This window comes from Eschrichtius robustus, chromosome 13 (assembly GCF_028021215.1).
Source record: "Eschrichtius robustus isolate mEscRob2 chromosome 13, mEscRob2.pri, whole genome shotgun sequence".
Taxonomy (NCBI): domain Eukaryota; kingdom Metazoa; phylum Chordata; class Mammalia; order Artiodactyla; family Eschrichtiidae; genus Eschrichtius; species Eschrichtius robustus.
Genome location: NC_090836.1, coordinates 47,377,086 through 47,398,071, shown reverse-complemented (window position 1 = coordinate 47,398,071; position 20,986 = coordinate 47,377,086). Strand labels below are relative to the sequence as shown.

At 50.5% G+C, this 20,986-nt stretch overlaps 1 protein-coding gene and 2 pseudogenes across 1 annotated transcript; all 3 read left to right on the top strand.

Moving 5' to 3' along the window:
* Positions 1-3,088: 3,088 nt before the first annotated feature.
* Positions 3,089-7,553, top strand: LOC137774757 (retinol dehydrogenase 16-like). The gene is made up of 4 exons (XM_068560011.1): positions 3,089-3,401; positions 5,501-5,759; positions 6,618-6,781; positions 7,336-7,553. The coding sequence occupies exons 1-4, from the start codon at positions 3,089-3,091 to the stop codon at positions 7,551-7,553; spliced, it is 954 nt and encodes a 317-aa protein (XP_068416112.1).
* A 3,625-nt stretch (positions 7,554-11,178) lies between these two features.
* Positions 11,179-15,598, top strand: LOC137774756 (retinol dehydrogenase 16-like; annotated as a pseudogene).
* A 1,605-nt stretch (positions 15,599-17,203) lies between these two features.
* Positions 17,204-20,723, top strand: LOC137775164 (retinol dehydrogenase 16-like; annotated as a pseudogene).
* The last annotated feature ends 263 nt before the right edge of the window (positions 20,724-20,986 follow it).

Here is a 20,986-nt window from a genome sequence, read left to right as displayed (position 1 = left end):
TCAAGGATCTCTGAGTCCTTCAAGGCTGTCATGTCAGCCCCTCAAGGTCGATCATGTCTACCTCTTAAATGCAAAGCTAGAGCTTCATACTTGATCTGAAGACCCCAGATTTTCATATTTTCATTTATACACACACACAGAGAAACACACAGAGCCAGATTCCAAACCAACTGAAATCAAATAAAGCATCGTTGATTCACTTTATGCCTTGGGGCTATGTGTTCAGGAGGTTTGGACTCACCTCCAGTAATCCTCTCCAGAATGTCAGAGAAGTTGTGACATTAAAACCCCTGGCCCTCCTTGCTGGTCCTACACGGGGCTGGGGAGGCAAGGGCTGCACTGAGGTGGGTTCCACAGCCCACAGTGTGGACTGTGACTCAAGGGCCCCAATTCAGACAAGATGGAAAAACAAATGCATTGAAAAAGAAGTGCAATGCACACCAGCCCACGTCCTCAGCCTAGACCCTCAGCACAGCCCCATTTCTCCTCCTTCCAGGCTGCCTTCCTTGGAGAGGGAGCCAGGTCTTGTCTGATGGACCTGTGCAGGGGCTGGAACCCATACCATGAGGATCCAGGGGAGTGCCACAAGGAAGCTGCTGTCACTCTTTCCCTCAGCTGTCCTGGCCCTTTGTGAGTCGCATAGTTGCCCTTTGTGCAACCCTCATCCCCTGTGAGCACCAGATCTTCAACACCTGAAGGCCCTGGTCTGTTTCTACATTTTTGGGTCTCCACTCCAGACAGTGGAACTGCGTATGTGTAGAGATGGAAGCAAGCTTGCACAGTTAGCCCTTACTCTCCACCCCTTCCAGCTCCCCCAGTTGTTACCTACACCTCCCCCTGTTCAGAGGACTTGTCCTGTGTGGAGAAGAGGGAGTGGGTGGGAGATGGCCTTACGCTTGACAGTGGTCCCCACTGAGATGCTGTTGGGCTACGCCCGGGGGTGTGTGCGTCAGCTCCAGCTCACATGAGGGTCACAGGTGTTGTCCTGGAATCTGGCCCAACTGCCCTTCCCAGGACATAAGGTGCAGAGATTTTTGTCAGTGAGTCTCCCTGACAGGGTCGCCTCTGAAGGATTTCTTCTTCTGACCCCCGCAGCTCCCAGGTGAGTGAGTGTCACCCCAGGCTCCTTTCTCTTACTGCTCCCTCCTGACCTTCCTGTGGTTGTTCCCACCTGGAATGTAGTCTGAAGCTCCTGAGACCCTCACAAGCCATCATATTACTTTCAGGATTCACAAAAGGGAAGCAGATGGCATGAGGGCTGGAACATGTCTGCTGCATGGCCCCTTGGGAGTTTATGGTTGAAGGAATTCGTGGTCACTGAGGAAAAAACCCTCCTGTTTCTTCCAAGTAAAGAAACCACGACCTTCTCCCTTAGCAGGGTTTGTGTTTGCCTAGGATTTGCATGTCACCCCAGCTTCCTGACAGTTTCGAGGGCACCACCCTTCATCCTTGCCTTCTTGGTCCTCACCCTTTGGGAAGCCCCTGTAGGAGGGTCCTGGTGGTCACCCAGGAAGCAGGCACAAGCTGGTTTCTGCAGGACCAGCCTTTCTATTACTGCTGCCAACTCCCACCTGAGGGACAAACACTTTCAGGACTACAGTCAGCTCCCTGCACTTGACAGTTCCCACTAAAGGCTGAATCTGTGCCCCTGTCTGTCTTTGCTGGCTGCTGGGGTGGGTTCCAGGGGCATTTGAGCCTCTGTTTGCTTGGGGAAGCCGCTCCTTCCCTCCCAGTGCCTCTCGTATTTCCTGACTTACCAGTCGGAGCTGTGGTAAGTGTGGACAGTGAGGAGATGCCCAGCGCAGTGAACCAGGCTCCTTCTGTCCCTGCCCCACTCACCAGCTCTGTGCCCCTGAGGGGTCCACCCCCGTTACTGAATGGCGTCCTCCACCTCACTGTGAAAGTCCCTGCATGCACAGCTGTTCTGGGGTCCAGCCTCTGGTCCTTTCTTTAGTCTCCTGAGGGGGCAGCTCCCTCCTCTTCTCCATCATCACCCTGATACAACTGACCTGATTCTTTCCAATTATTGAGCTTTACAGACCTCCCTGATCGGGGGAGGTTTGCACACCCCACCCCATGATCCCTGTTCAAATCAGTCTTTTCTGCCAGTCTTTTCTCAGTGTCTGAATGGTCTGGATTCTGGGTGTGGTGCCGGGCAGGGCAGGGCCTCACTCAGCACAGGAGGGGCAGAGGGCAATGGAGCCGGGCACCCAGGGCTGTGGGCAGGGCATCTTCACAGAGTGAAAGGGGAACAACTGTTAGACCAGCTTTGTGTGAGTCCTTCCAACAATTGGCCCAGCACCTGGGAGACGTCTCACCATTGCGTGTGTCGCCCCCATTCCCTTCTTGTCCCCTCTCTTTGCCTCTGAGATCAGACACCCCCGCTGTTCTCCTGAACACCTTTCTGGCCCAGAGAACCACTTCATCAGGAGAGACCTTATTCTCTTTTGCCTTCCCCTTCGAATCCTAGAGAGGCTGAGAGGGACTTAGTCTTTCAGGAGTGAATTCTGTGAGCTGAGCCAGAGGAGGAGACCAGGCTCAGAGACTAAGCCAGCTGCCCAAGGTCACACAGCTGGTTGGCAGCAGAGCTGGGTTTTGAAGCCACTTGTGTCTTGATTCCACGTGTATTCCCCTTGTAAGAATCTCCAGTAGGTAAGGGAGACCCTGGTCCCAGGCTGAGCAGGAAAAAGGGAAGAAGATAGTTGTGAACCATGAAACCTGGGATATAAGGGTTACAATGTTTGGGGGTGGGGTGGAGAGGGGAGAGGTGGGTAGAGGGAAACAGGGAGGAGTGGGAGGACCAGGAAGAGGTGGTTGGGAAAAGTATTGTCATTCTTAAGAAGTTATGTTGGAAATGCAATGACATGTATTAGAAATGCTGTGAGCGTACCAAATAGCATGCATTTGGGGTTAGAATCAATAATACTCACCAAAGAGGGTGAACAGGAAAATCTTGAGGACTCCATGCCAGAGAGCCTGGAGGCTGGTTGGCCAACCAACATCGTGTGTGTTCTTTAGTCCTCCAGTTTGAACACTAGCCTGACTCGAGTTTCACCCCAGCCTGTCTGTGTCTGTCCCCTGCAAAGCCATGTGGCTGTGCCTGACGGTCCTCGTGGGCCTGTACTACCTCCTGCGCTGGTACCGGGAGAAGCAGGTGGTGAGCCACCTCCAGGACAAGTTCGTCTTCATCACGGGCTGTGACTCAGGCTTCGGGAACCTGCTGGCCAGGCAGCTGCACCTGCGAGGCTTCAGGGTTCTGGCTACGTGTCTGACGGAGCAGGGGGCCGAGCAGCTGAGGAACCAGACATCAGACAGGCTGGAGACAGTGATCCTGGATGTCACCAAGACTGAGAGCATCGCTGCGGCCACTGAGTGGGTGAAGGAGCGTGTCGGGGACAGAGGTACCACTCACATTTCTTTTTTCTGTTTATTTCTTCTCTCTCTGTGAAGGGGAGACCCATTGACAGCTATCTGGGGAGATTCCCAAGGTGTTTTCCAGGACTTGAAGTCCTCCCTGCATTCTTTACCTCACCCAGCTTACCAGCCAAGCCTCTTCCATCCCACACCCACCTCCCAACCTTGAGGCTCTGCAGTTTGGGGGATAGTTTTCCCTGATGAGAATGTGTCCTTGCAGACTTCCTGTCTGGTGTCCCCTCCTCCCTCAGCAGGAGGTCTGGGTTCCTTGATGCTGAGTGACCAAGGTGATCGGGGTGCACTTTCTGGAGGAGGGGTGGAGACGGTTGCTCTGGCTGGAAGGCTGCATGGGGGGCTGGGGGGCTGGGGGGCAGCGCTGGAGCTGGGCTGTGTTCTCAGCACTTGATCATGTTCTTGCTGGTGACCCGTAGTCGTCCTACTTGGGTTTAAATGTCACCCATTTTCAGATGACAACACTGAGCTGCCAGGACTTGTCTAAGGAAGGTCAGAAAACTACTTAAGGGTTACTTTCTCTCTCTCTCTCTCTCTTTGTTTTCTGTTTTTCTTCTTTTCTTCTCCTTTTTTTTTTTTTTTTAATTACTACAGTTGTGCCTTTGTTTTGCAGGGGAAGGAGAGAACTTGAATTTCTTTCATCCAAGTATAATTTAAAACATGATCATTGTGGAAACTCAGAAAAGTGCAGGCATTAAAACCAAACACTCTCAAAATCTCACCACCCAGAGATAAGTACTGATAATATTTTGACATAGTATTATATTTTGCACATATTAGTATCATTTTCTTTCCACTAAAGAAAGATGTACAGATTTACAACATAATAAAAATTTCTTCCAAAAATTAATAAATTATGATTGAGAATATACTACCCTTTAGAATAGCATTACTTACTAAAAAGTACCTCATGGTATGATACATAATTATTTCCTACCTTTTATTCATCATATTCAACATAAATGATATCTTGGCAAACTTCTTTCTACCCAGTTTCCTACGCTATAACCATGTATGTTGATTGTGCCTTTGATGACAATGGTTGGAAAATATTCTTCCTACAAGGCACACGTGTTACTGAGTAGGGGAGGAACTCAACTCTCTGTGTGGATACTTCTGGCAGCCCTACCCCATCCCTCAATAGCCTGCTCCTTCCACCCTGAGGTCTATGGTTACCAAGTCTTTAAAACCTTGGGATTGTGTCTTTGATACTTGCAGAGAGGTCTCCATTAAGTTGGGTGAATCTGCACCAAGGAGATGGGGCTAGAGTGGACTCCTGTGTGGGTGGAAGGAGAAGATGGAATTTTCTGGGGTAGGGGGTGAACTCTGTGCTCTGAGGGTGATGGGTAAACAGAGGCAGCCTTGCCTCCTCCTGAAAGCCTACCCCCCATGGAATTCCCCAGATTCCTGCAGGAACATTGCTCAGTATTGATGCGGGTGTTTTAAGGCCAGGCCCTAGAGGTCAATACCAGGCCTGTCAACATGTTCTCCCAAACCTGGGATTTCAGGTCTGTTTTACCCAGCCAATCTCCACCCAGATATTACTCATCCTTTCTTGCCTTTTATCTACTGTCTCTTTTATTCCTCTCTTCCCCTCCCTTCCTCATTGTCTCTCTCTGTTTCCCTCTCTTTCCCTCATACTGGTTGTTGAGCACTCAGTCCTGCAGCTATCAGAAAATCTGAAAATGTAGGTGAATATTGATAATATCTGCAAGGACAACATGGACTGTGAAAACCCAAAACTTCAGCCTCCGAGTTCCAGACTATGGACCCACTAGATTTCTTCAACCTCAGTCCCTGCCTTCATCCAACCTGGGGTGATTGCCCCTTGTCACCAGGCAGTGGGCTGGGCGTGAAGACTGAGTCAGGAGGGCGGCGCACCTTCTGTCCTCCAACCGCTTACAGGGTCTGGTCTCCCCAGACCCGCAGGCAGCATGTTGGTCTCTGTTCCAGCCGTTCCCCCTGCGGCCTCTCTCCTAAAGTCCTCACTGGGTGGAAGGTGACTTGAAACCACCGCTGGGTCCTCACTAATGGGCCCAGCATGGTGTTGCCCTCTCGCCCTCACTGTTCCCAGGACTCTGGGGCCTGGTGAATAATGCCGGCATTTGTACGCCCATGGCACCCAATGAGTGGCTGACCAAACAAGACTTCATAAAGATGCTCGACGTGAACCTGTTGGGGATGATTGAGGTGACCCTGAGTCTGCTGCCCCTAGTGAGGAAGGCGAGGGGCCGTGTGGTCAACGTCTCCAGTGTCATGGGCCGCGTGTCCCTCTTTGGTGGAGGTTACTGCATGTCCAAGTACGGCGTGGAGGCTTTCTCAGACTCCCTCAGGTAATGGCCTGGAATGGAGGCCCTTCCTCTGTCCTCCTGCTTCTATGTTTCTGGGGGGCCTTCTACAGGGGTTTTCTTTCTTTAGAGACCTAATGGCCCTTCCTTCTAGATCCCTCTCTCCTGCTCTGTGTAGGTCTTTCACTGGGAAGCACCCTTTTATCTTTTGGGTGTCCAGGTGGGTGCAAGGCCTAAGGAGTTTGATTCAACATATTCCTGCCTTGCGTGAGGGTCCACAGTCACCAAGTGTCGGAGGCAGAATTGGAACTGATATTATTTGACTGTGCAGCCCTTCCATGTGCTCAACTGCTGCGGTATTTAGGTTCTGGGAGCCCTGTGGGGAGTGTACCCCATGAAGCCATTTATCCAGGGAGCTACTTAATCAAATCAGTGTGGAGACTCCACGGGCTGCAGGGAGAGGGTGGCTTTGATGTGGGGGATCTGATACCGCAGGCAGAGAGATGCTCCCTAGAGGGCAGGCGGCCAGGGGGTTAGCAGGGCAGGAGAGGGGAGAGAGGGGACTGGGGAGTATGGGAAAGATAAAACGTGCAAAGTGTGGTGATTGATTGGAGGTGAGAGGAATAGGAGGAGATAACATTTAAGTGATGCCTTGTAGCACAGCTGGTAGGATTTAGAGCTGATAGGCACAGGTACGTAAACTAATTGGAAAAATCTTCACACTCTATACAGAAGCAATACCATCATCCTGAGTTTTCTCCCCCTGGCTTCTGTACCTCACAACCTCTGAGAAATTCCAGCGTATCCCACCCCAATCCTATGTTGGTGTCTTACTGTTCTTTCGTGTTTTGTTTTGCAAGAGGACCTCTGAAGTCCTTGCCCCTCTGCCTGTCTCCCTTGCAGGAGGGAGCTCTCCTACTTCGGAGTGAAGGTGGTGATGATTGAGCCCGGTTACTTCATGACCAATATGACCAGCCCTGAGGTGTTTAATGGAAGCCTCCAGGCATCATGGGATCAGGCCAGCCCAGAGATCAAGGAACTCTATGGAGAGAAGTTCGTGGCTAACTGTGAGTGAGACCTTGGGGAGAGAAGCAAACCCTTGCCTGGTAGCCTGGGTCCATCATTAGCACCTCCTCCAGTCTCAGGTCCATCCTCCAGGCTCTGAGTCACCCACATAGCGGGGACATGACCTCCATCCCCAGGGTCCCGTGTGGTCAGTTGGTGACCCAAGGAAAGGATTCAGACTTGATAGACCTGGGGACCAGTTTCTCTTCTGAAACTCTTTTAATTTGGGAAGGAAACTGAAACCAGAGAGGGAAGACACCCATGGAATCATGGTAAGCTGGTGTTAGAACCAGCTTTTTTCAGGTGCCTCAATTTCTAGTGTTTGCAAAGACCTCCAGTTTATGTAGTGGACATATTCCCAGGAATAGATCCAGAGGGGGCTTAGTGTGGATAGAGATCCTGGGGTAAGTGTTAGGACACACTCCAATGAAATCCATGGATTTGATTTGGAGTATGATTTTGGAAGAGAAAGGAATTTTTAGAAACTGTCAGGTTGATCTGAAAGTGGGAGCATTGGGAAATGAGAATATTTTGGATGGTGTCTCCTTCTGGACAGTCATGAAGACGTCTAATTTATTGAAGCCATCATGGTCCGGGAATCTGTCCTTGGTGACCGACTGCATGGAGCATGCCCTGACCGCCTGCCACCCCCGCACCCGATACTCCCCTGGCTGGGACGCCAAGCTCTTCTACCTCCCCATGAGCTACATGCCCACCTTCCTGGTGGATCTCATGATGTATTGGGGTGCCCCACGGCCTGCTAAGGCCCTGTAACCCAAGACTGGGGTGCATGGTGGGGGGAGTTGGGGACTGTGTGGGGAGGGGATGCATCAGGGAGAGGGAAATAGAGTGGAGAAAGGGGTTTTCATGTCACCGGAGACACCCATCCCACCTCAGTCCCCAGGCTTCTCTTGGGACATTACTTAGTTCTCTGGGGATATTAGGAAGAAAGGAACAAGTCTTATGGCTGAGGAACAGGGCTCATTATCTCACGTCTGTGTCCTGTTCCTTGAGTGGCCTCTCAGTGCCTTATGACCCACATGCAACTGTGAAAAACCCACACTTTGGGGAGGGTGTGAGCAGCTGGGAGTTTTCAGTCCCCCCTGCTCTGTCTCTGTCCACCTGTTCAGATGTATCTTTCCCGTGTCCGGTCTCCCTCTCCCCAGGATAGAAATGGACAGGGGAGATAAAGGCCCCTCTTGCCTGAAGGTATGTGTTGACAGTGGAGGGTGACCACCAGCCTGACTCATGAGCCTAGGTGCCAACTCAGTAGACCTTGGCTGGAATGGGATCCTGTCAGAGAACAAAGAAACCGGGTTTTGATTTATCTTGGAAACAAGAATTTCCATTGATGATTTTTTCCTTAAAATTATAGTTGAAAAGTTCACCTGCTTGAATGCATGCTAGAGCTTCATGCTTAATCTGAAGACTCCTGTTTTTCAAATTATTATTTATACACGTAAACACTCACATACACACACACAGACCCAGCCAGTCACACCAAACAAACTGAAATCAAATAAAGTATCATTGATTCACTTTATGCCTTGGGGGTATGTTTTCAGGAGGTTTGGACTCAGCCCCAGGAATCCTCTCCAGAATGTCAGAGAGCTTGTGAGATTACAAAGCCCTGGCCCTCCTTGCTGGTCTTACAGGGGGTGCAGGGCTGCACTGAGATGGATTCCATGGCCCTCAGTGTGAACTGTGACTCAAGGACCCCAATTTAGACAAGATGGAACAACAAAAGCACTGAAAAAAGAAGTGCAATGCACACCAGCCCACGTCCTTACCCTAGACCTTCCGTAGATCCCTATTCCTCCTCCTTCCAGGCTGCCTTTCTTAGGGAGGGAACCAGGTCTGGTCTGATGGACGTGTGAGGGGGCTGGAACCCATGCCATGAGGGTCCATGCGGCTGTCACAAGGAAGTTTCCCTAATCCTCCCCTTGGCTGTCCCAGTGGTTTTTGACAAAGGATCAGTGATTCCCCACTGAAAATCTCATCTCCTCCAAGTATCAGATATTCAGTGCCTGAAGGCGGGATTTGTCTCTCCATTTTGGGAGCTCACTCCAGTAGGGGGACTACAGACATGTAGGGCTGGAAAAGAGCTTGCACAATTAGCCCTCACTCCTGGCACCTTCTAGCCCCCTTTGGTTACCTACACCTCTCCCTCCTTCAGGGGACCCAACCTGGGATGAGAAGAGGGGATGGTGTGGGATGCCCTGTCCTTGACAGTGGTCTTACTGAGACTAGGCAGAGCGACCCCTGCTCCAGCACAAACAGGCTCACAGGTGCGGCCTCGGAATCTGGGCCAGCTGCAACTCCCTGGACCATAGATGCAGAGATCTTTGTCAGAGAGTCTCCCTGACAGGGTCGCCTCTGAAAGATTTCTTCTTCTGACCCCTGCAGTTCCCAGGTGAGTGAGTGTCACCCCAGGCTCCTTTCTCTTACTGCTCTCTCTGTACCTTCCTGTGGTTGTTTCCACCTGGAATGTAGTCTGAAACAGCTGAGACCCCCAGGAGCAGTCATATTACTTTCAGGGTTCACAAGAGGGAAGCAGATGGCATGATGGCTGGGACGTGTCTGCTGCATGGCCCCTTGGGAATTTATAGTTGAAGGAATTTTTGGTCACTGAGAAAAAAAAATCTCCTTTTTCTTTCAAGTAAAGAAACCACAACCTTCTCCCTTAGCAGGGTTTGTGTTTGCCTAGGATTTGCATCCCGCCCCGGCTTCCTGACACCGTTTCCACACAGTTTCCAGGACACCATCCTTCATCCTTGCCTTCTTCGTCCTCACCCTTTGGGAAGCCCCTGTAGGAAGGTCCTGGTGGTCACCCAGGAAGCAGGCACAGGCTGGTTTCTGCAGGACCAGCCTTTCTATTACTGCTGCCAACTCCCACCTGAGGGACAAACACTTTCAGGACTACAGTCAGCTCCCTGCACTTGACAGTTCCCACTAAAGGCTGAATCTGTGCCCCTGTCTGTCTTTGCTGGCTGCTGGGGTGGGTTCCAGGGGCATTTGAGCCTCTGTTTGCTTGGGGAAGCCGCTCCTTCCCTCCCAGTGCCTCTCGTATTTCCTGACTTACCAGTCGGAGCTGTGGTAAGTGTGGACAGTGAGGAGATGCCCAGCGCAGTGAACCAGGCTCCTTCTGTCCCTGCCCCACTCACCAGCTCTGTGCCCCTGAGGGGTCCACCCCCGTTACTGAATGGCGTCCTCCACCTCACTGTGAAAGTCCCTGCATGCACAGCTGTTCTGGGGTCCAGCCTCTGGTCCTTTCTTTAGTCTCCTGAGGGGGCAGCTCCCTCCTCTTCTCCATCATCACCCTGATACAACTGACCTGATTCTTTCCAATTATTGAGCTTTACAGACCTCCCTGATCGGGGGAGGTTTGCACACCCCACCCCATGATCCCTGTTCAAATCAGTCTTTTCTGCCAGTCTTTTCTCAGTGTCTGAATGGTCTGGATTCTGGGTGTGGTGCCGGGCAGGGCAGGGCCTCACTCAGCACAGGAGGGGCAGAGGGCAATGGAGCCGGGCACCCAGGGCTGTGGGCAGGGCATCTTCACAGAGTGAAAGGGGAACAACTGTTAGACCAGCTTTGTGTGAGTCCTTCCAACAATTGGCCCAGCACCTGGGAGACGTCTCACCATTGCGTGTGTCGCCCCCATTCCCTTCTTGTCCCCTCTCTTTGCCTCTGAGATCAGACACCCCCGCTGTTCTCCTGAACACCTTTCTGGCCCAGAGAACCACTTCATCAGGAGAGACCTTATTCTCTTTTGCCTTCCCCTTCGAATCCTAGAGAGGCTGAGAGGGACTTAGTCTTTCAGGAGTGAATTCTGTGAGCTGAGCCAGAGGAGGAGACCAGGCTCAGAGACTAAGCCAGCTGCCCAAGGTCACACAGCTGGTTGGCAGCAGAGCTGGGTTTTGAAGCCACTTGTGTCTTGATTCCACGTGTATTCCCCTTGTAAGAATCTCCAGTAGGTAAGGGAGACCCTGGTCCCAGGCTGAGCAGGAAAAAGGGAAGAAGATAGCTGTGAACCATGAGACCAAGGACATAAAGGTCCAATGTGGTGCGTGGGGAGGGGAGAGGTGAACAGGGGGAAAGAGGGAAGAGTGGGAGGACCTGGAAATGGTGGTTGTAAAAGATCCTCAAGGGGTTGTGTTGGAAATGCAATGACATCTATTAGAAATGGTGTAAGTGTACTAAAAAGCATTAACATTGGGGCCAGAATCAGTATTACTCACCAAAGAGGGTGAACAGGAAAATCTTGAGGACTCCATGCCAGAGAGCCTGGAGGCTGGTTGGCCAATCAACATTTTGTGTGTTCTTAAGTCTTTCTGTCTCAACACTAGCCAGACTCGAGTTTCACCCCAGCCTGCCTGTGCCTGTCCCCAGCAAAGCCATGTGGCTGTGCCTGGTGGTCCTCGTGGGCCTGTACTACCTCCTGCGCTGGTACCGGGAGAAGCAGGTGGTGAGCCACCTCCAGGACAAGTTTGTCTTCATCACGGGCTGTGCCTTGGGCTTTGGGAACCCGCTGGCCAGGCAGCTGGACCTGCGAGGCTTGAGGGTGCTGGCTGCGTGTCTCATGGAGCAATGGGCCAAGCAGCTGAGGAATCAGACGTCAGACAGGCTGGAAACGGTGATCCTGGACGTCACCAAGACAGAGAGCATCACTGCGGCCACCGAGTGGGTAAAGGAACATGTGACGGACAGAGGTACCACCCATATTTCTCAAGTCTGATTCCTCTCTGTGAAGTGGAGACCCCATGACAGCTACCTGGGGAAGCTTCACAAGGTGTTTTCCAGGACTTGAAGTCCTCCCTGTGTTCTTCTCCTCACCCAGCTTACCAGCCAAGCCTCTTCCATCCCACACCCACCTCCCAACCTTGAGGCTCTGCAGCCTGGGGGAGAGTTTTCCCTGATGAGAATGTGTCCTTGCAGACTTCCTGTCTGGTGTCCCCTCCTCTCTCAGCAAAAGGTCTGGGTTTCTTGATGCTGAGTGACCAGGGTGCACTTTCTGGAGGAGGGGTGGAGACGGTTGCTCTGGCTGGAAGGCTGCATGGGGGGCTGGGGGGCAGCGCTGGAGCTGGGCTGTGTTCTCAGCACTTGATCATGTTCTTGCTGGTGACCCGTAGTCGTCCTACTTGGGTTTAAATGTCACCCATTTTCAGATGACAACACTGAGCTGTCAGGACTTGTCTAAGGAAGGTCAGAAAACTACTATCACTTTTTCTCTCTTTCACTTTTCATTTTTCTATGTGTGTGTGTTTTATGGTAGAAGGAAAGAACTTTAATTTCTTTTATCTAAGTATAGATTTAAAACATGATCATTGTGAAAAACGGGAAAAGTACATGGATAAAAACCAAAGTTACCCCAATTCACGCCACCCTCAGATAAGTACTGATAACATTTTGACATACATGGTATTACATTTTGTACATAATTTGTATCCTAATTTTCCACTGAAAGAAGTTGAACAAATTTACACATAACAAAAATTTCTTCAAAAACATAATAAATAATGATTGAGAATGTTCTATACTTTAGAATAGCACTACTTGGTAAAAAGTACCTCATGGCATGAATGTAATTGTTTCCCACATTTTATTCATTGGATTCAACATAAATGATGTCTTGGTAAACTTCTTTCTACCCAATTCCCTACGTTGTAACCATGTATATTAATTGGGTCTTTGGTGTCAAATACGGTGGGAGAATATACATTCCTACAAGGGCAGGCTTGGTACTGAGCAGGGGAGGGACTAACTCTGTGTGTTAATAATTCCAACACCCTGTACCCAACTCCCCTGACCCTGCTCTTCTGCCCTGAGTTCTATTAGTTGGTAAGTGTTTAAGTATTTGGTATGTGTCTTTGAGTCTTGCAGAGACGTTTCCATGAAGCTGGGTGAACTGTGAACTGAGAGTCACGGGGTCAGAGTCGCCTCCTGTGTGGGTGGGAGGAGAGGGTGGATTTTTCTGGGACAAAGTGTAAATTCCGATTTGGGGGAGGGTGGTTAATAGAGGCAGACCTGCCTCTCCCTGAAAGCCTACCCCATGGAATTCCCCAGATTCCTGCAGGAACACTGCTCAGTATTGATGCGGGTATTTCAAGGCCAGGCCCTAGAGGTCAATACCAGGCCTGTCAACATGTTCTCCCAAACCTGAGATTTCAGGTCTGTTTTACCCAGCCAATGTCCACCCAGATATTTCTCATCTTTTTTGTTTTTGTCTTTTATCCATTGTCTCTTTTAATCCTCTCTTCCCCTCCCTTCCTCATTGTCTCTCTGTTTCCCTCTCTTTCCCTCATACTAGTTGTTGAGCACTCAGTCCTGCAGCTGTCAGAAAATCTGAAAATATAGGTGAATATTGATGATGTCTGCAAGGGCAACATGGACTGTGAAAACCCAAAACTTCAGCCTCCGAGTTCCAAACTATGGACCCACTAGATTTCCTCAGCCTCTGTCCCTGCCTTCATCCAATCTGGGGTGCTTGCCCCTTGTCACCAGGCAGTGGGCTGGGCGTGAAGACTGAGTCAGGAGGGCGGCGCACCTTCTGTCCTCCAACCGCTTACAGGGTCTGGTCTCCCCAGACCCGCAGGCAGCATGTTGGTCTCTGTTCCAGCCGTTCCCCCTGCGGCCTCTCTCCTAAAGTCCTCACTGGGTGGAAGGTGACTTGGAACCTCCCCTGGGTCCTCACTCATGGGCCCCAGCATGGTGTTGCCCTCTCGCCCTCACTGTTCCCAGGACTCTGGGGCCTGGTGAATAACACCAGCATCTCCATGCCCACTGCACCCAGTGTGTGGCTGACCAACCAGGACTCCATGAAGATACTGGACGTGAACCTGTTGGGGGTGATCAAGGTGACCCTGAGTCTGCTGTCCCTAGTGCGGAAGGTGAGGGGCCGTGTGGTCAACATCTCCAGCGTCATGGGCTGCGTGTCCCTCTGGGGTGACGATTACTGCATTTCCAATATGGCATGGAGGCCTTCTTGGACTCCCTCAGGCTATGGCCTGGGACAGAGACCCTCCCTCCCACCTTGGTCCTTCTGCTTCTGTGCTTCTGGGGGAGCCTTTTACAGGGGGTTCCTTTCATCACAGACTTAGAGTTCTTTTTTCCAGAACTTTCTCTCTTGCTTTTGCCAGGCATTCGTTGGGAAGCTCCTTTCTAAGTTCTTGGTGTCAGGATGGACTTGGTGACTGTAGAGTTTGAATGAACTTACTCTGCCCTGGAAGATGGCCCACAATCAGAAAGTGAGGTAGAATTGTCACCGATATAATTTGGCTACAATGTGCTCCACCTACATTACTGCTATGATATTAGGTTGGGGGAGCCTTGTTTGCAGTGTAACCCCATGGAAGCAATTAGTCAAGGAAAGTAATTAATCATATCAGCAGTAGAGACCCTACTGGCTGCAGGGCTGAGGATGGCTCTGAAAATGGGGCAGGGGAGTGATCCCAGGTAGGGAGATGCATTTTAGGGTCCAATTACACCAGCCCAGCTGATAAATGACCAGGGAGTAGACTGGTTAGGATAGGGGAGAGAGGAAATTGAGTACGGAGGGGATAAAATATAAAAAACCTGGTGATCAATTGGATGTGAGGGGAATATGAGGAGATAACACTTAAGTGGTAACTTGCAACTCAACTGGTAGGATTTAGAAGCGTAAGCACATGTATATAAAATATTTGGAAAAATATTCAAACTCTGTACAGAATAACATCATCATAAGATTTCTCCTTCTGGCTTTTCTGTACTTCACAGCCTCCCAGAGTTTCCTGCTTATCGCACTGCAATCCTGTATTGGCGTCTTATTTTTGTGTGTGTGTTTTTGTGTCTTGGTTTATAAAAACTCTGAAGTCTTTGCCTCTCTGCCTGCCTCCCTTGCAGGAAGGAGCTCTCCTACTTTGGGGTGAAGGTGGCAATGATCGAGGCTGGTAACTTCAAGACCTTTGTGACCAGCCCTGAGGCAATTTCTCAGGGCCTCCAGGCAGCATGGGATCAGGCCAGCCCATAGGTCAAGGAACTCTATGCAGAGACATTCCTGGCCTCAGGTGAGTGAGCTGCGGACCTTGGATAGAGAAGCAAAACCTTGTCTGGAAGCCTGGGTCCATCATAGCACCTCCTCCAGTCTCAGATCCATCCTCCAGGCTTTGACTCACCCACACAGTGGGCACATGAGCTCCATCCCCAGGGTCCCATGTGGTCAACTGGTAACCTAAGGAAAGGATCCAGGCTTGGTAGACCTGGGACCACAGTCTCATCTGAACTTCTAGTTATTTGGGGAGAACCTGAGACCAAATATGGAATATACCTGTGTACTCATGGCAAGCTGGCGTTAGAACAGCTGGTTTTCATGTCCTTAGATTTATTGTTTGTAGATACCTGCAGTTTATGTAATCCAGACATTCTCAGGAATGGAGTTAGAGGTGCCTTGGTGTGGAACCACGTGTTCCTGGGGTAAGAGTTGGGGCACTCATTTGGGAATTTAGGTGGATTCAATTTAGGGGGTCTAGGGATTCTTAGAAACATTGCTCCATAAGTTGATCCCAGAGTGAGAGTGGATGGAGGTGGGAATATATCTGGATTCTTTCTCATTCTGGACAGGCATGAAATCAGTTGGCTTGTGGGAGACAAAGTGCAGCCAGGATCTGTCCTTGGTGACCGACTGCATGGAGCATGCCCTGACCGCCGGCCACCCCCACACCCAATACTCCCCTGGCTGGGACGCCAAGCTCTTCTACCTCCCCATGAGCTACATGCCCACCTTCCTGGTGGATGTCATGATGTATTGGGGTGCCTCATGGCCTGCTAAGGCCCTGTAACCAAAGACTGGGGTGCAAGGTAGGGGGGAGTTGGGGACTGTGTGGGGAGGGGATGCATCAGAGGGAGGGAAATAAAGTAGAGAGAGGGGTTCTCATGTCACCGGGGACACCCATCCCACCTCAGTCCCCATCTCCTCCTCAGGCTTCTCTTGGGACATTACTTAGGATTCTGGGGATATTAGGAAGAAAGGAGCAAGTTTTATGGCTGAAGAACAGGGGTCGATAGCTCACGTCTGTGTCCTGTTCCTTGAGTGGCCTCTCAGTGCCTCATGATCCACATGCAGCTGTGAAAAATCCACACTTTGGGGAGGGTGTGAGCAGCTGGCAGGGTCTTGGCCCCCCACCCTCTGCCCCTGTCCACCTCTTCTGGGTGTGCCTTGGCCCTGGCCAGTCTCCCCCTCCCACGGGATAAAAGTGGTCTGGGGGAGGTAAAGGTCCCTCCCCCGCGAAGATACCTGTAGACAGGGGTGTGTGTGGAGGGTGACCACCAGCCTGACACATCAGCCTAGGTGCCAACTCAGCAGACCTTGGCTGGAAAAGGGCTGTCCTCAGTAGGGGTCCTGACAGAGGACACAGAAACCAATTTTTGTTTTGTCTTGAAACCATGCATTTCCATTGATTATATTTTCCTGAAAATAAAAGTTGAAAAGTTTACGCAGGCCCAGTGATTGGGACCGATGCCTTGGGCAGCAGTGGGTGTGTGCCTACGAGAGGAAGAGTCAGTTGACTTCACAGAGGAGAAGGGGTGAGTGGGGTGACCTGAGGAGGGATTTGAAGAGGGAAGTGAGGTCATCCTTCATCCACAGAAGTGAGGGGCTAATGTGTCTTTCTGGGGCTTCTCTGACCTGGGTTCCCAGGATTAGACACAGGATGGACAAACAAGGAGAGGTGTCTAAGGGACAGGTGGGGCCCAGACCCTTCCCTGGGGATATCTAGTCTCTCTCTCACCAGAAACCTCTCTCTGTGGTCCTCCCTCTGTCCCCTCCTTTAGAGTCACCACCGTCCAGCCTCTGCCAACCCTCAGGTCCCCTGGTCCAGATCCCCTCCCCCGACCCTCTGGTGGAGAAGAGTGAGAGTCACTTCTGGACCCCAGTCTTATGTTTTCTGCTAATCTTTACTGAGCACCTACTGTGTTCAGGGCAGGAATTCCCTTGATGTCCCAGTGCTTCCTGAGACCCCGACTCTTTATGTGTCCACTCTTCTCATGATGGTCTGAGTATGGACTCAGTGGAGAAAGCATTTGTTCAAAGTTATGCAGATTTCTGGGCTGAGTATAAATTGGAGTGGGAGGTATCTCCCGGTCATCTTACTTCACCTTCCTCATTATAAAAATGAGGTTATAGAGACTTCGGGGAATGTTATGCCATTGAACAGTATGTTTTAATATTATATACCTTAAAAAGCGTTGACTTATTGAATCATTTGGAATGTCACAGAAGTAAACATTTACTGAGTGGGGTTGACATAAGCACAGACAGTTTGAACTATAAGATCTAGATCAGAGGGGACTCCAGTGTGATCAGGAAGATATCTGAGGACTCCAAGGCAGAGAGCGCTGGAACTCTAGTACGACTGTAGCCTTCTGGCACTGTTCTCTGCAAAGCCATGTGACTGTGCCTGACAGTTCTCTTGGGCCTGTACTACCTCCTGCGCTGGTACCTGGAGAGGCAGGTGGTGAGCCACCTCTGGGACAAGTTCGTCTTCATCACGTGCTGTGACTTGGGCTTTGGGAACCTGCTGGCCAGGCAGCTGGACCTGCGAAGCTTGAGGGTTCTGGCTGTGTGTCTGATGGTGCAGGGGGCCCAGCAGCTGAAGGGCCAGACGTCAAACAGGCTGGAGACAGTGATCCTGGACGTCACCAAGACAGAGAACATCGCTGTGGCCACCGAGTGGCTGAAGGAGCAATGGGGGCAGAGATACCACCCAGATTTCTTTTGGGTTTATTTACTGAGAAGATTCCCAAAATGTTTTGATTTTCAAAGCCTTGGTGTTGCCTTGGAATTGATGCAGGTTGTTTCAAAGCTTGTCCCCTGATGTCCAATGCAACCCTGTTCTCTAAATTCTCCTACCCTGGGTTTTCAAGTGTGTCTTTCCCAACCAGCTTGCAGAAAGTGATTATTCATGTTTTTTTTCTTTTTGGTATTTCTTTTCTTTTTTCATTCATTTCCCTTTTCCTTTCTCTTCTCTAGTTTTCCCTTCATTTCTGTTTCTTATCATTCCTCTCTACCTGTCTCTCTCTCTCTCCTATATGATATTTGTGAACAGCACTCTATTTTCCCAAACTCTGTCTATGCACTTAATAAAGATGGGTTTATTACCTACTGAGTGCCAGGCACTGAGGAGCAGAGAAATGAGTAGGACCATCTCTGCCTTCCAATAGCTCAAAGAATATCCAAACCCTGACACCCTACAGCCACCATGCCCACAGTTCCTCTCCCGAACTCTTCTCCCTTATACCTTGTGGCACATTGCTGTTGACTCAATTAAAAAACTCAGTTGGAAGGTGATTTGGAACCAGAGCTGGGTCCTCACTCATGGGCCCAGCACAGTGCTGCCCTCTCACCCTCACTGTTCCCAGGACTCTGGGGCCTGGTGAATAACGTCGGCATCTCCACGCCCACAGCACCCAATGACTGGCTGACCAAACAGGACTCCATGAAGATACTGGACGTGAACCTGTTGAGGGTAATCGAGGTGACCCTGAGTCTGCTGTCCCTAGTTTGGAAGGCAAGGGGCCATGTGGTCAATGTCTTCAGCGTCATGGGCCTGTTGAGTCTTTTGGGTGGGGGCTACTGCATGTCCAAGTATGGTGTGGAGGCCTTCTCAGACTCCTTCAGGTATTGGCCTGGCACAGAGGCCCTCCCTGGTTCCTCCTGCTTCTGTGCTTCTTGTGTGTGGGGGGGGACTTTTATAGGGGTTTCCTTTCTTCACAGACCTAGAGGCCCTTCCTTCCAACCCCTCTCTCTGTGTAGGTCTTTCATTGGGAAGCACCTTTCTAAGGTTTGGGTGTCAGGATGGGCCCCAGGACTAGAGAGTTTGCTTCAATCTATCCCTGCCTTGGATGAGGGCCCACAATCAGAAAGTATCTGAAGCAGAATTGGAACCTGGACTATTTGGCCACAGAGCCCATGTCCATAACCCCTGTGATATTCAACTTCAGGGAGCCCTTGAGTTGGGGGTAGAACATTTGACTCGAATCAACAGATACTTCTTGGGCACTTCTGTGAGTGTTCAATAAATGTGTTTGGGTTCAAGAAGATTTGATCCTTTACCTAAAAAGTCTGACAGCTGAGAAAGGGACAAGAGATACAGAAATGCCATGACCATCATTTTTGATGGTTGTGACTAAGTTAGCCATGGTAGCCTTGGCAGTCAGCAGAATGAGGGGAGGGTCCAGGAGATAAGGGTCTGAGCTGAGGATTGAAGAACTGAACTTGGGAACATGGCAACCTGGCAGAGTAAGGCAGGAAGGCTTTCTGGATGAGGGAATGGTATCAGCCTAGGCCCAGGGTGAGTAATTGTTGATGGCCTATGCTGTGGGGTCCACCAGGGGCAGGTGGGCATGGGTGGGCTTGTGGAGGAATGTGGGCCCTGGGCAGGTTGGGGACCATCTTGCTGTTGGCAATGGAACCCCATGGAAGGGATTTAATCAGGGGAGCTAAAATAGTCAAAGCAGCCTCTAGAGAACCCACTGGCTACAGAGCAGAAAATGGCTCTGAATGCTGGGGAGCTGAGACCACAGGCAGGGAGATGCTCCTTAGAGGACAGTTACAATAACCCAGCTGACAGATGGCCAGGTTGTTGGCTAGAGCAGGAGAGGGGAGGGAGGAGACTGAGGAGTATGGAGGAAGTAAAATGGGCAAACTCTGGGGACTGAATACATGTGAGGGGAATAGGAGGAGATAACATATAAGTGGTGCCCTACAGCACAGTTGGTAGAATTTAGAGCTGATAAGCCCATATATGTAAACTCTTTAGAAAAATATTCAAACTCTATGCAGAAGTAATACCATCATCATGAGTTTTCTCTCCCTGGCTGCTGCACTTCACAACTCCTCAAGTTTTCAAGGTTATTCCACCCCAATCTGTGTTGAGATTTTATTGTTTTTTGTTTGTCTCCTGAGGCTCTGAATGCCTTGTCCCTCTGCCTCTTGGCCTTGAGAAGGGAGCTCTCCTACTTTGGGGTAAAGGTGGCTATGATCAAGCCCAGTTACTTCAAGACCAGCATGAGCAACCCTGAGATGTTTTCTGGGGCTTCCAGGAGGCATGGGATTGGGCCATCCCAGAGGTCAAGGAACTCTATGGGAAGACATTCCTGGCCTCAGGTGAGTGAGCTGTGGACCTTGGGGAGAGAAGCAAACCCTTGTCTGGAAGCCTGGGTCCATCATTAGCACCTCCTCCAGTCTCAGTTCCATCCTCCAGGCTCTGACTCACTCACACAGTGGGGACATGAGTTCCATCCCCAGGATCCCATGTGGTCAACTGGTGACCTAAGGAAAGGATCCAGGCTTGGTAAACCTGGGAACCACTGTCTCATCTGAACCCCTTGTTATTTTGGGAGGAAACTGAAACCAGAGAGGATAGACACCTGTGGACTCATGGCAAACTGACATTAGAGCAGCTGGTTTTCATGTGCTTAGATTTCTAGTATTTATAGAAAGATCCAATTTATGTATTGGATATTCTCAGAAGTAGAGCCAGAGGTCGCTTAGTGTGGAACAGTTGTTCCTGGGGTAAGAGTTTGGGCGCTTCTTGGAGAATTTGAATGGATTAGTTTGGGACATGGGTTTGTGGGGGTGGGGTGGGGGGAGGGCAGGATTTCTTAGAAGCTTTCTTCCCATATTAGAGCTGTGAATTGGAAAGGAGGGATGTGGAAGTATATAAGGAAACTTTCTCATCCTGAACAGACATCAAAATAACTGAAAATATTTTGAAAAAATGCAAGTTGAATCTCTGTCCTTGGTCATGAACTGCATGGACGCGCTCTGACTGCCTGCCACCCACACACTTGATGATACTCACCTGACCAGGATGCCAAGCTCATCTACTTCCCAAGAGCTACATACCCTCCTTCCCAATGGATGCCATGGTCTGCTGGAGCTCCTCAAGGGCCAGGGCCCTGTGAAGTCAAGATTGGGGTGTATGGGAGGTCTAGTTGGGTTGCTGTGTGAGGGATGATGCTTCAAGAGGAGGGAAAAAAGGTGGAGGGAGGGAGCTCTCCAGTCTCTAAGGTCATGTAGCTCATCCTCCTCCTCATCTCTGCTCCAGGTTTCTTCTGAGGCTCTGGGGATATTAGGAAGAAAGGGCCAAGTTTTACAGCTGAGGAACAGGGATCCAATAGCACACATCTGTGCCCTGGTCCTTGAGCAGCCTCTCAAGGTTCTGAGC